This window comes from Acanthaster planci, linkage group LG05 (assembly GCF_054643075.1).
Source record: "Acanthaster planci isolate LZ-2023a linkage group LG05, COTS_SCS, whole genome shotgun sequence".
Classification (NCBI taxonomy): domain Eukaryota; kingdom Metazoa; phylum Echinodermata; class Asteroidea; order Valvatida; family Acanthasteridae; genus Acanthaster; species Acanthaster planci.
Window position 1 is genome coordinate 11,225,482 of NC_141781.1, and position 12,796 is coordinate 11,238,277.

General features: G+C 40.9%; 1 protein-coding gene across 2 annotated transcripts in view; it reads right to left on the bottom strand.

The window, feature by feature from the left end:
• Positions 1-12,796, bottom strand: part of LOC110982404 (transducin-like enhancer protein 4) — a 60,590-nt gene that overhangs the window by 35,846 nt on the left and 11,948 nt on the right. Inside the window, exons 5-10 of one of the 2 annotated variants that reach the window (XM_087136825.1) lie at positions 9,158-9,220; positions 8,295-8,369; positions 6,455-6,481; positions 4,110-4,154; positions 2,521-2,701; positions 2,025-2,032 (exon numbers count right to left, since the gene is read on the bottom strand). In XM_087136825.1, the coding sequence (XP_086992951.1) occupies positions 2,025-2,032; positions 2,521-2,701; positions 4,110-4,154; positions 6,455-6,481; positions 8,295-8,369; positions 9,158-9,220 (399 nt within the window). The remainder of the gene's footprint in view (positions 1-2,024; positions 2,033-2,520; positions 2,702-4,109; positions 4,155-6,454; positions 6,482-8,294; positions 8,370-9,157; positions 9,221-12,796) is intronic. The other variant, XM_087136826.1, reaches the window with a different exon arrangement.

Sequence of the window (12,796 nt, forward strand, 5' to 3'; positions counted from 1 at the left end):
ATTTTTCATAACTTGCTTTATCTGAATCTGCACAGGGACAAGACGGGACGTAAGCCGATTATTTTCTCCCCTGGCCTGGAAAGCGGCTTACAGGCTCTGACACCGTATCATCTTGCTGAGCTTTTTTTTTTCTTTTAAATCTTTTAATCCTCTTGAAAAACAGCACATTAGTCCAGGAAAGCTGGCGTCCGGGTTGAACTGTCATGCTATAGGGAGGCTTCAGTTGGCAATTATCCAAATGAGGGAGGGATTATGCGAACGTCTTTTGACTTCAGATGTGCCACAGCGAGTAATCTGACAGGAATTTCAGTTTCAATGGAGTATTAATTTCAAAGAGTTTGCATAATTTCTAAAATCTTTATTCATGGAAGGCTGCCATAGGAAACAGTGCAATTGAACTTACAAGGCTCATGTTTTTCATTATATCTTTGATAAGATATGATTGAGTTTCAGTAATCTCTTTAAATCCTTTACTTTCCAACAATGATGCTGAAGCTGCATATATGCAACTGCATGATCAGATTTTAAAAAATGATGGATGTTCTCAATGATTAAGTTTTAAGTCCTTCAAATTTTATCATGACAGACTTGACACAATGACCTCATGAAATTCCAGTTGATTCCATGAACTTGGGAATGCAAGTGACCCTCAATTTCCTCGGAATTTCCTTGAATGCTCTCAATGCAAACCTTGTATTGTACACTTGTGACACCCCCCCCACAAATGTCAATGTAAGTTTGCCAAAAAATCTGGCTTTCAGTAGCCTTGTGCACATATTTATCAAATGTTACTTCACACTGTGAAGTGGTGCATTTTTAGGTTTCCATTATTCCATCAGGAGAGGATTGTTCACCTCACCTGCACCTTATGAGACAGTAACAGGCAAACCTACATGTATGCAATATATGTCCTTGAAGATCTAAGCACCAGTTCCAAAAGGTCAATATATACACAGGTATAATACATGTACATTTTATCTTCTCTCCGAATAAGCCGTTTTTGACCTGTGCCATTCTTCAATGTATATTTATAATCTCAACCCCTGGCAAAACCCTTTGGAGGATGAAAAATCCAAGGTTTGCCCGAGAGATGATTGCATGATAAGTAATGCTGAAAAAGAAAGAAAGAAAAGAACAGAAAAAAAAGGAAAGCTGTATAGATTACAATCTACATGTATATCCCTGTGCAGAGATGATGTGGGGGCTGGGGTAGGGGGTAAGCCCCTGAACTGGCTGGAATCGCATTGCCCCACAAATAATCCCTCCAAAATGAAGGATGTGCTACTGTTACACGAAGGAGAAGTCTGGCTACAGTACAGAAAAAGTTTGTGCATTAATCCAGCACAAACCCTGCTAAATTTGGGAGGGGGGCAGACAGGTGCGGGGAACAAAGGAAGAAGACCTGCACAATTTCCTTCTCTAAATTGCTTCCACACAATTTAGAGGCTCATCAAATGGTGGTCCAATGCAAAGAGAAACTCATTCCATAGTTCTCTCATTCAATAAATAAACTATTACACACAAAAATAACCCATTGCCCTATAACTGTGTTATAACGGAAAATAATACCAAACTGTCCAAGCACAAAAAATAATAATAATAATAAATAAAAAAAGTTTGCAGTGGGAAATACAACATCTCCAATAAAAGCAGTTGTTTCAGTGCAAACATGTCCAACAACTTACTGCCAAATGGGTCTGCACAAGGTTAATGTTTTTACAGTCTAGTGCATACTCTCAGCATCCATGGAGTCAATCTACTGGTAGTCACATTGTAAATGTAGTCATCTAGTCTCCAGTGTGTGTAATTGCATTTCCTGGTATTTCCATTTGAAGGGATTACAAAGGAACTTCAGTTCTTTTGTACGCTGAAGCTTAATGTTCACATGCTAATTTGTTTCTGTGGACACATCATTTAGTACATGTACTTGAAATACACATCTCACTTTTTCAGACTGTCGAGTTAAAAAACTGCATGCAAATCAAGTCACATGTATGTACCTTATATGTAAAGGGAACACTCACCTGTCTCTCTGTGTAGACAAATGCAACGGTGGCATGATGGTAACAATCCATGGCAGAAGAGTGACAGAACAACATAAGAAGAGGTGCAAAAAAGACAGTATTGCAAGGCATTAGTTTTTATCTATCTGAAGCAAACACTGACGGGCAGTATCATGACTTCAAGTACACTCATCTCGCTGTACATAATCGACAGACTTGCAAATTGAAAAATCAAGTTTCCCAGCCACAACTAAATGCTGAATGCCAAAACGATGACAATATCTATGGAATAATTCCTAAAAGAACTAATCACTTTTCATATAACTCAAAGGAAAATGTTTTTTCCAGTAGTTTTTATGCTGAAGCTCTCTTACTGTTAGATCTTATAGTAATTTTGAAATAACATTCACACATTCATGAAAAGTTACAAAATGATGGTGTTAAAAAAATACAGCTATAATTTAAAGCAATAGATTGACTTAACAGATAGGGAAAAACTGATGACTTCAGCTTATACCTTTCTCATCCTTGACAGGAATTGGAGGGTGCGAGTTCATGGCATTAGACAACTGCAACAATCCGGAGCCGTGCCCTGACATCATACCAGGGGCTCCGCCTATGCTGGCTGGGTGGGCAGGCATGGGAACAGGTGGGGCATGGGCGTGGGGCAATGGGTGCTGGAGAGCTGCCTGGCCTCCCTGTGAAGAGTGGGGGGGGGATAAAAAAGAACAAACTAGGAAGTGAGCTCTCGATATACACCCACCAGTCAAGTCGTGACAAGAGAAATCTTATGGCTGAGATATCACTTTGAGAAATCTGATTGGGAATAATTATCGCCGCTGATTTCAGAGGCTCCTGGTGAAAACTGTAAGGGAGGGACGTTGAAACATCCAAACAAGTCAAGAATGGTTCTTACACATGTGCGGGACATTTTTGCTTTGCTGGAACATTACCAGCAGCAAAACGGGTACTTGGTGAGCATTTGTTTCAAACATCAATCTCAACAATGTAATACTGGTCAAATATCATTATGAGCAACATAAAGTACCGAAGTGAATATGTCACATGCACAATTATGTGTGTAAAAGGCAATATTGGTGCAAGACCCTGCGTGCAAACAATACGCTTGCGTACTTCATTAATTGGTACAGCACTTCCTGGTTCTAAATGGCATCACACTTCGGTATTCTATACCGGTAGTACTGGCCATGTCATGAGGCATATATGTAAATGACATCACACCTTGGTACTCTATAGCACTGGCCATTGTCACGTGGCATATATGCAGCTGTGACCACACAGGAATCTTTCATAGGAGCTTATTCGGAGTAAATTTGCTACAGGCAACAAGGACAATAAAAACCACAAATGTAACAACATTAGGAAACAGTCTTCCTTTCCCAGCAATTGTTTTAAAAACAACGTACATGTTACTAAACAACAAGCTACTGTGAGAACACCATATAGCCGTCCCACTATTAAGTTAAAAATTTCTGGTAGTTTTGTGACAGACTGCAGGCATAAATGAAAATTAAAACAGTCGAAAATCAACAACAAACTGTCCGACCATAACCAAAGCCCCAAAAATGTAATTTCAAAAATAAAAATTGAGCTAACAGATGTACATTAATTTTCTCATTCATGCTCCTATAAAGAAACACTACTGTGACAAGATGAAAATGCGGTGAAAACATTCCGAGCCATTTTTTTTTAGGACGAGAGAAACAAAGCTTGTAAGGGTTACTTCATAAGTGCAGGCAAAATTCATTGTTTTCTAAGACAGTACAGACATTAACTTAACTTATGGCATTTTAAACAAGCTGGTTCAACTACTGCCATCCAAAGGGATAAGAATTTAAGTCCCAATTTGAATCTGTTTGTCCAGGCTTTTTAATATGTCCATGTTATTCGTCATTCGAGTTACTAATCAGCAGCACATTAATATCTTTATCAAAAAATCAAATTACAATACGGGTACGCAAAATGAACCTTGATTAATGACTGCCACACACACTAGCACAAAGAAAAATGGTTGACGGCAAGGGCAGTTTGTTTGAAACACTGTGACTAAATTAACATCGGTGCTGTCTTAAGGAGCACACTCACTTTCCAAGTTGATCCCTGAAAGAACAGCTGTTGCTGAACAATGCCCTGTGTATTACACACCCAAAAACCCACAAGATTATTAGTGGCAAGAGTCAACAATACAGCATCCCATTCACACTAGCATTAATTAAGGGCGCTTCTCTTATGTGCTTGACAGAATGCTGTTCTGGGTGCCGGATGAGGAGAAAAATCAATGCAGCAACAAAGACCTGTGTTGGCTTTGAAAATTAGCTAAAAATCTCTCAACCTTTTAATCCAACTTGTTACTGGGCCAGTCATACAGTTTAGAAAGTCTAGAATTGAATTGCATGGAGAATATTGAAGTGTAGTTTAAAATGAAATATTGCACAGAGACCCAAAAGTTTAACAAATTTAATGAACACATCAGTGTCATTAAATGCAAAATATTAGGTTACCAAAGAAATGAGTAATATTTTTGACTTGATACTTTTTATTTAGTGCTCTCATAGAGGTAGGAAATTGGCCTTCAAAAAATGTATGCATCGACCATCTAAACTACATGTCAGCATTAAGTGTTCAAATCAAGCATTCAACGATTTTGAATCCCGACATCCTAAGTAAGCTGATGGCAACTGCTATAAATTCTGTTACTCCAAACTACTGCAAAAGTACAAAATAATCAATGGTGCTAACAGCTGGCTTCATATTAACTTTATCAGCCACAGTTCTACACCCCCCCAAACAAATATTAAACACAAACCAACAAATCAAGTTCTTAAATACCAATCCCTTTAAGCTGGGAGCACTTGGGCAAACATGCTTTGAATGCCAATTATCACTGGTTCCCTCTCTTAATCTGGTTAAGCAGGCTTGTCAAGTTGACACTGACTATTTAACAAGATGAAAGACTGCGACCTTGGCAACTATCCAATCCCATGTCTTAACCCTCTCCAAAAAAACCCTATTTGACTTCAGATAAAAAGTTGTTTATTTTAGTGGCAGCTGTAAAAGCTGGTAACCAGAAATCATCTACCCTCACATTTGAGCTTTGGGGAAGGAGGAAGGGATGATGACCGAAACGGTGCACTTGAATGCAGATACTTATCTGCTGGTGCTATGGTTTTGACAATCTTCATGTAATTCCAACAATTTTACAATGACCAAGAGACCTAGAACATAATGATGTCATGCTTTGTTTTCCTATGTGCGCTTTCCTACGGGGTTTCGATTGTGTCCCACCTCACTGCTATAGGAAAGTGTACATATGTAAACAAAGCACGATGTCATCACGTTACAGTTTGATGTATGCTGTGAAGTACTGTGATAGGTGTACTTCTAATGACTACATAGTACAAATAAACCAGCAAATAATATCTAGTGACTTAAAAGGGAGCACAAAGCCAGTACTGAATGTAATTACCCGTCGATCGCTCCTCCAGGGTACCCCAGTCCACAAATGTGGTGCGAGTGGGGACTTTCCTGGCTCCAAAATAACGCTTTTCAATCGGAGGTATTCTATTTTTTTAAAAATCTTACGTTGGACTAGGCTGTATTTAATAAGCAACTCTCTTTCCATATAATAAACATCTGTTCACCATTAAAGCTTTTGAAATGGACGATTTCAAAACACTAACGTGGGAAGTACCGGTATTGATCAATATTTATGTAATAAGAAAGTGTGTACTATGTAATTCACAACCAACATTACCCAGGCCCAGTCTCAAACAAACACATACAGCATGTAGAAACCATTACAATGATTTGAACAGACCCGAGTGTCTTGTGTTAAAAGCACTTCAGTACAAGCTTCACATCTTGAACCTTGTCCCTTCTAAAATGACTTGACCACTTACCAAACCAAAATGGCTGTGTCATCACACTAAGGTTGCAAATGGAAAGGTGTACTAGCACAGGCGTTCATAAATACGGATACATGTCCTCGCAGAAAACTCTCCACATAATGTTCTGTATACGCACGCAGCCTACTGACATGCGATTTAATTCCTGTTGTGTAACTCAGTTTCCAAAACCTAGTTTTATGCTTGACATTTTGTGTCTCAATAAACTCATGTGCACTGGAACACCTTTTGAGTAATGTAAAGTCAATGACTCCATCTGCTTCTGTAGTTACGATTTGTTTTTGATCATTTCTTTTTCCTTGCATTGGCAAACTTTTTCCTCCCGAACAAGAACCGAACCAAACCAAACCAAGCCGTTCAAGGGGTCTGTTTTCGCATCTACTTTTGCAACGCAAACAAGTGAAGTTTCCTTTTGTTCCCCCCAAACGAGAACCACGCCAGACTTTTTTTTTTCTGGGGTCTGTTTCTGCGTCTACTTCGTCAAAAATGTATTTTCAGTGAAAAGAGAAGGAAACTGAAACTTACGGAAAAGTGCGGAAACGCCGACTGTTGCTGAGAAAGAAACAAAAGATACAGGCCTACATGAGAAGGTGGTTGAGCTGGGCCTGATTGGGTAGTGGGCGCAATGGGTGTCATGGCAACAATATATGGATTTTTTCCTATTTTTCCTCTTTGGTTTGTTCTTTGAATGTTGCTTTTGTATCCTACATCCGCACAAAAAAAAAGAATGCTGATGATTTCAAAACTAAAACCTTAAACATCTTGAGACATTTCCATCTTCCAGTGGAAGACAGCAACTCTCCTGTTCTTTTGTGGCTGCAAACTAAGGGACAAAATAGCTCAGGGTGCAACTTTATCTATGTAGAGATGGGTATACGTTACTTGAATTTATCGTCCGCTCACACTTCCAGATAATCTTATCTGAAAAACATATCGTTAAGATAATGTATACCGAAATGCTTAAACACATGTGACAACAGGGAGGTTCAATGATTGGAGCGGTTGGGGGACGGCCCTACAGAAAACTTCTGTACTTCATTCTGTAGACAAGGAGCTCTCTGCTGTACTGGCATTCTAGCTAGCCCCCCCCTCCCCAAACAAAAACTGGATTTATTTTTGTCAAATGATGCCTGTGACCTTTTCAATCATTCTCTTGCAAGTCTGGGGACTGGCGAACCCAAAACAAACCAATCTCTGCCAGGGGTCAGCATCTTTGCCCTCTATTCTCTGTGACCTTTCTTTGGTAAACACACAACGTAAGTGTGCGACTTTCTATTATTATATTTCTCACTGATTAAATTGGGCTGCACAGTCACGCTGAATTTTACAATCAGTGGCTGTGGAGAATAGGGCAAATTCCGCACTGCCTGAGTCAGGCTATAAAATCCACTTTCACATTTGGGTGGGTGTACTGTGCTGTGAACAGAAAAACCGCTGAACCACAAACATTCACCAGACTCAAATTAAGATCTCATGCTAAGCCACGCCATGCCAACCCAACTGCAAAGAGGAATTTGAAACTTCCCACGTCCCTGAATTATGCTTGTTTTTTTTTCCAAGAAGGGGGTGGGGGTCGTCTTGACATCACTAATTGAATACTGGTAAGACCAACAAAAATGACATATGCAAATATGGGGGGGGGGCGAGTTTGAGGATAACATGTTTTAACAATGGACAAGCTTGGCAAATGCTTCCTTAATGTAATCTTGTTGTATGTAAGATGTCCAGATACATATGCCATTTGGGAAGACGTCCACGATAACCCAGACTACCGGTACTTTTGTCTGTGCAGGAAGGAAAGTCTGCTCAGACCTCTTCCTATGGGCCAGTTCCACGTGGGTTTATCCCCCAAACTCATACTGCAGAGCCAGGGGGAAAGTGGACGGGTCAGCCCTCGGTGGGTTGGGCTACGGCATAGGGGAAGGTGTGCATCACACACACAAATCCCTACTGCAAGCTTCCTCGAAAATGAAATACATTGTAGGGCGAGTTCTTCTTATAAGTTGTGATATAACCGGATGTCTTTTCTAAGAACCAATAAAAGAAGCCTGCAAAAAAAGGCTTTCAAATGTTTAACTTCTCTCTTTGCTTAAAGGCAATCACAACCACTCTTCAGTCTTCTCTTGTGATGAGACAGAACATGTAAAATCCATTTATGAATTTGTTGCAAACTAATGAACAACTGATTGACAATACTGAAGGACATCCTTCAAGGTTTTTAAAAACACGAGAAGGGCCCTAAGTTGATTTCTGTTTGTTGGGCTGGGGTTGTTTTTCCATGGAGGCACACACAAACATGACTATCCATTACTGGTAAAATTTGGCACTGCCTGTGGAGGGATTTGGTAGGTTATTCGGGACTCACCCCAATGATGGCGTTGAGCTCTGTCATGGTGACCTGCTTGGCTCTCTCCACAGCTGCTGCAACTTGCTGTTGGTGCTGCAAAAAGAAGACACAGCAATGGTGTGAACAGCAAGACTGCAATCAGTAGCACAAAATTGGCATGCATCACTGCTGGTGGAAGTGGGGGGAGGGGAGAAACCAGGGAGGTCAGTGCCCCCTTCCCTTTTCCGACTTGGGACCGCGGCCCCCCACTTTTGCTGACCCTATAATGGGGTGGGGCTTATAATTTATCGGCCTTCTGTATTAATGACTGATGCCTAATGGTCTCACAACTGTCTCCCCTGCTTTGGTGTGCATACGGCAAGTGTGAGTATGACCTGGTGCCCTAGTCTCCTGGCTGTAACAGCAATGACCACAGCAATCAGGAGCAAACTGCAAGTCAATACAATTCCGTTCCCTGCTCTGCTCTTATGCATGGTATAGGCCCTACATGTGTATTACATCACAAACATTTTGCCCAGAAAAGGATTTCAAATTGTTGGAAGCTAATTGGTGTTCAGTCAATTAATATACAGGTACATGCAATTACAATAGCTGTTGGCAATGAGGGACTTCATATTTTAGCTTTCCAAGAAACAACTGTCGTGGAGAAATAACCAAAAAGGTGTAAAAATAGCAAACCTGGTTCAGTAGAATTTAACAAGCTAAACTATCTTTTGCAATGAAACTGATTAAATTCAACATAAAAAGCACCAACTATACATCGGAAAATTGACCAGACAATCATAGCATATGGATATGCAGAATTTTTACAACATTTTAGAATGATCCAAAGTGCTTTTGAATCAAATGTTTCTAAATTTCAAACTAATTATCATTCTTACCTCTTGTGACAGAAATGGGATGATTTGTACACAGATCGCATTGAGACGTTTGGCAATTTCTGTCTGTGAACCAAATGAAAAATACTAAACACATTACGAACCCTAGGAGCACATAAATTTATGCAGTAAATTTTTTTTTCAGGTAACAGCTTTTCGTAGAATACAAACTGAAAGTATAAAGAACATTTCACAGAATACAGTACATGTATACCAGTCCCACAATTTGTGTTTGTGTGTGGGATGGAGGAGGCTTGGGAATTCCGTCTTAGATAATTACTATATCTGAACCTTAGAATCAATCTCAGTGGCTGGAGACAGGTATGCAAGGTGAACCAGAGCCCAGGTCAACTGCATGATGATGACGTGCATGGACCACTGTAATTACAGCAAAAAGTATAGAACAACCAAAGGGGGGAAGGGAAGAAAAGAAGCTGGAATGCATAAATAGAGCATGACTGATCAATCACCACGCTCAGCTGATGATCGGTGGCTCTCCTTTTAGCCAGACAGCCTCCACTGCATGGTTTACACTCCCCTAATGACAGTTTTGGGTTCACTCCCAGAGGAGGGAAGCAGTTTGCTTGATCATCTGGGAGGTTTTTTTTTTCCTTTTGGACCACCGATCTGTCTGTCATGTGCAAACTATCCAAGCAAGACATCAAAACGTGGCAACTGAACTCACTCAATTTAATGGGGCAGCTTTCATTTCTTAACAGAAAAAGACTCTATGCTGCACGCTGGCAGTCACATGTTGGGGACATACATGTACCATGGCTTCGGTAAAGGTGGATACATACATTAATTAAGCAATGCCAAGTGGAGGGGGAAGTAATGTACATGCAACTCAGAAACCAATTAAGGTAATGTCTCCTTGGGTACATTGTATGTGCATTTTCAAGTTCAAACCTGATTTTTTTCTGAGAGAGAAGAGATTCAGCCCTGAAGAGATTCTGCTGTGAATCACAAGCCAAACTGACTACTCAGATGATCTGAACTGAAGACAGACAATGCAAGCAGTGCACATTAGCACAACCCACTGTGTAAAAACTGCCTGCTTTTCAGAGCTCTCACGGGACACTTTAAATATTGTGAGCAAGAAGACACTGCCCTTGCTGAATGGAAGTCCTTTCAATTAGATGTACATCAAAAAAAAAGGCTGAGAGGAAAAAAAATCCTCTACTTCATCCAACTCCAGCTGGGCCACTCACAGGAAAAAGGTAACACAATTGCCAACAGTTGACCTTCTGGTAAGGGCAGCAAGGGGGCTAAATGGATATGCCCTGAATCCCGAGGGGAAGCCTCCCCCCTCCCACTATCACAAACTGTCCTTGACTTCATCCACTGACTGAGAATTGCCATCCTCAATTTGAAAGCAGGCCAAAGTGATTGTAACGCAGAGGAGATCTTTTTGTTCTTGGCTAACCAGAAGGGGATTTTCTTCTTTCTCCACACAACTTCCTGATGGGTTCCCTAATTCAGTCAGCAAAATGATCCTCTTTCTTAAATTCAACTTTCACAACAAAGAGATGACAAACACAACTGTAATAGGCCGGAAAGTACTTTGGAATATTTTTTCTGTTGGCTTAATGCACTTCACAGAGTAAGTACAGTATTCCAAAAAAAAATTAAATGGAATGACATCAAACCTACCCAGTACATGTACATTGCATCACATAACTTTATTAGTAGTTTTGTCTGAAGTCTGTGGTCTCAAGAAATTTCTTAAACAAGACAAAGGGCTGCTGTTAAATTCCATGAATGTACCCGTCAGACTGTAGTGTGGGCCATTACTGAGAACACGATGGTTTTGTGGAATATTGGTTTTTTTACGAGTACCGTTTGTGTACAAGCAGAGTTGGATGTATCTGCAACAATTCTTTTTACATGCATGTTTGATATTTGCTTCTTTCCCAAAACCAAGAATTGATTTCCATGACTTAAGGTTGGATTTGTTTTGTGGGAGAGGAGGGGGGGTGACAGTAACTGATGTGACGTGTCTCATGGATGACATGTGCTCTTTTGACTGTCACAAGCACTGGTGGCGTCATACACAAAAGATGAGGGTCCGACTGCTCAGACTGTCTAATTCCACACAGCAATTTTAAAATAAATTGCAAATAAAGCCTCCGGCAAACAAACAAGGAGCATGTGCACTTTACAATTTGCATAAGTTTCTCATGAAGCCATTTGACACGCAAGAGAAGTCAAAACAGAAAGGAAAAAAAAAAGAGAAAAGAAAAAAGAAAAAAAAAAAGCCATCCCTTTTCCTCCTTCCTCACCACAAACCAAATGTACAAATATGCATTTTCATCCTGCCAAGTGTGACGGTCATGCACAGTTACCCATCCATGACCATTAACAGAAAAATACGACTATGATCCTCTAGACAGCCTGGCACAGTCATCTGTCTTCATCCCGCGCTGCCTGCTGCTTTTGGAAGGCCAGGTTGCGCTTGGCTGGCCATGGGTGGTATTCCCAAAGCATAGGCTATTACTATGCGCTAAGGGCCAGTTCACACCCTCATTATACACGGCCAGCCAGCCGTGGCCAAGCCACTAATATATTAATGAAAAGCGTTGCTTTGTCGGCCATGCGTGTCTGCTTGCTCCATCTCCGTGTAGCCCTGGCCTGACCCACTGGAGCATGCCCAAGCATTTACTTGCAGACTCGGAAGGGGGGGGGTTGCAGCCAGAGCTAGCTGGAACACCGTTTTCAGCGTCAATTCCACTCAAAATGCACTGGGAGGGATTCTGCTTCACCTCGAAATTCATAAGAATTAAAAAAAAAAAACCAACTCTAGATGTATAAGAAATCTCTGGTGTATCAGTAAAGAGTGGGATGACTAATTCCATGTTCGCTGCCAAATACATGTACATGCGGTGCAGTCTAACTTCAGAAAATCTCCTCCACGTGCTGAGCATGTCGCAACCAAATTGTAACTGCCCAATACAATGTACCATATTACGGAGGTTTCAAAGCATGCACATACAACAATGATATTCGTAACTGATAGTGATTGTCCTTTGATTAATGCTGAAAATGTTGTGGAAACAAACAATAAACACCCCTCGCAAAAAGATACTTGAAATAAGGTGAGATTGTTATTCCATCGAAAACAGCCTTATGAGATAATTAATTAAATTTTTTTCTCTCTTAATTTTTTTTTCTTGATTTTTTGGAAAGGGGATCTGCAGCAAAGGCTCTCTGCATAGTATCCTTTGAGCCAAATGACCTAATAAAGACGCACTTGGGTGTTCTGGTTACAAACCAATCAAATTTTATAGCGCGGCGGGTGGATCGCCGCTGGTTTTTCGTGACCACTCCGGCCTGCCACGAGAGCACTGCGCCCAGCCCACGAGTGCGCCTTTCGATAGTGTTTTCACTTGGGGAAGAGTCGGGCACAAATGATGAGAGGTGTCCAGTGACTGTGTCAAGCGGGTTTCAGGTGGCGTACCACGGGGCAACGGGTGCTCGCGACAGATCTCAATTGTTTTCGCAAGTATGGCATGCATGGGCAATTGCCACCAGGTTTTGTTTTTATTACTTGTCCACAGGCCGATGTGTCTGCCCAGAAAATTTGAAACGGTGCCATGCCACGTGCACAACATGCTTGAGGAGTCTCCACATTTGTGTAGTGCA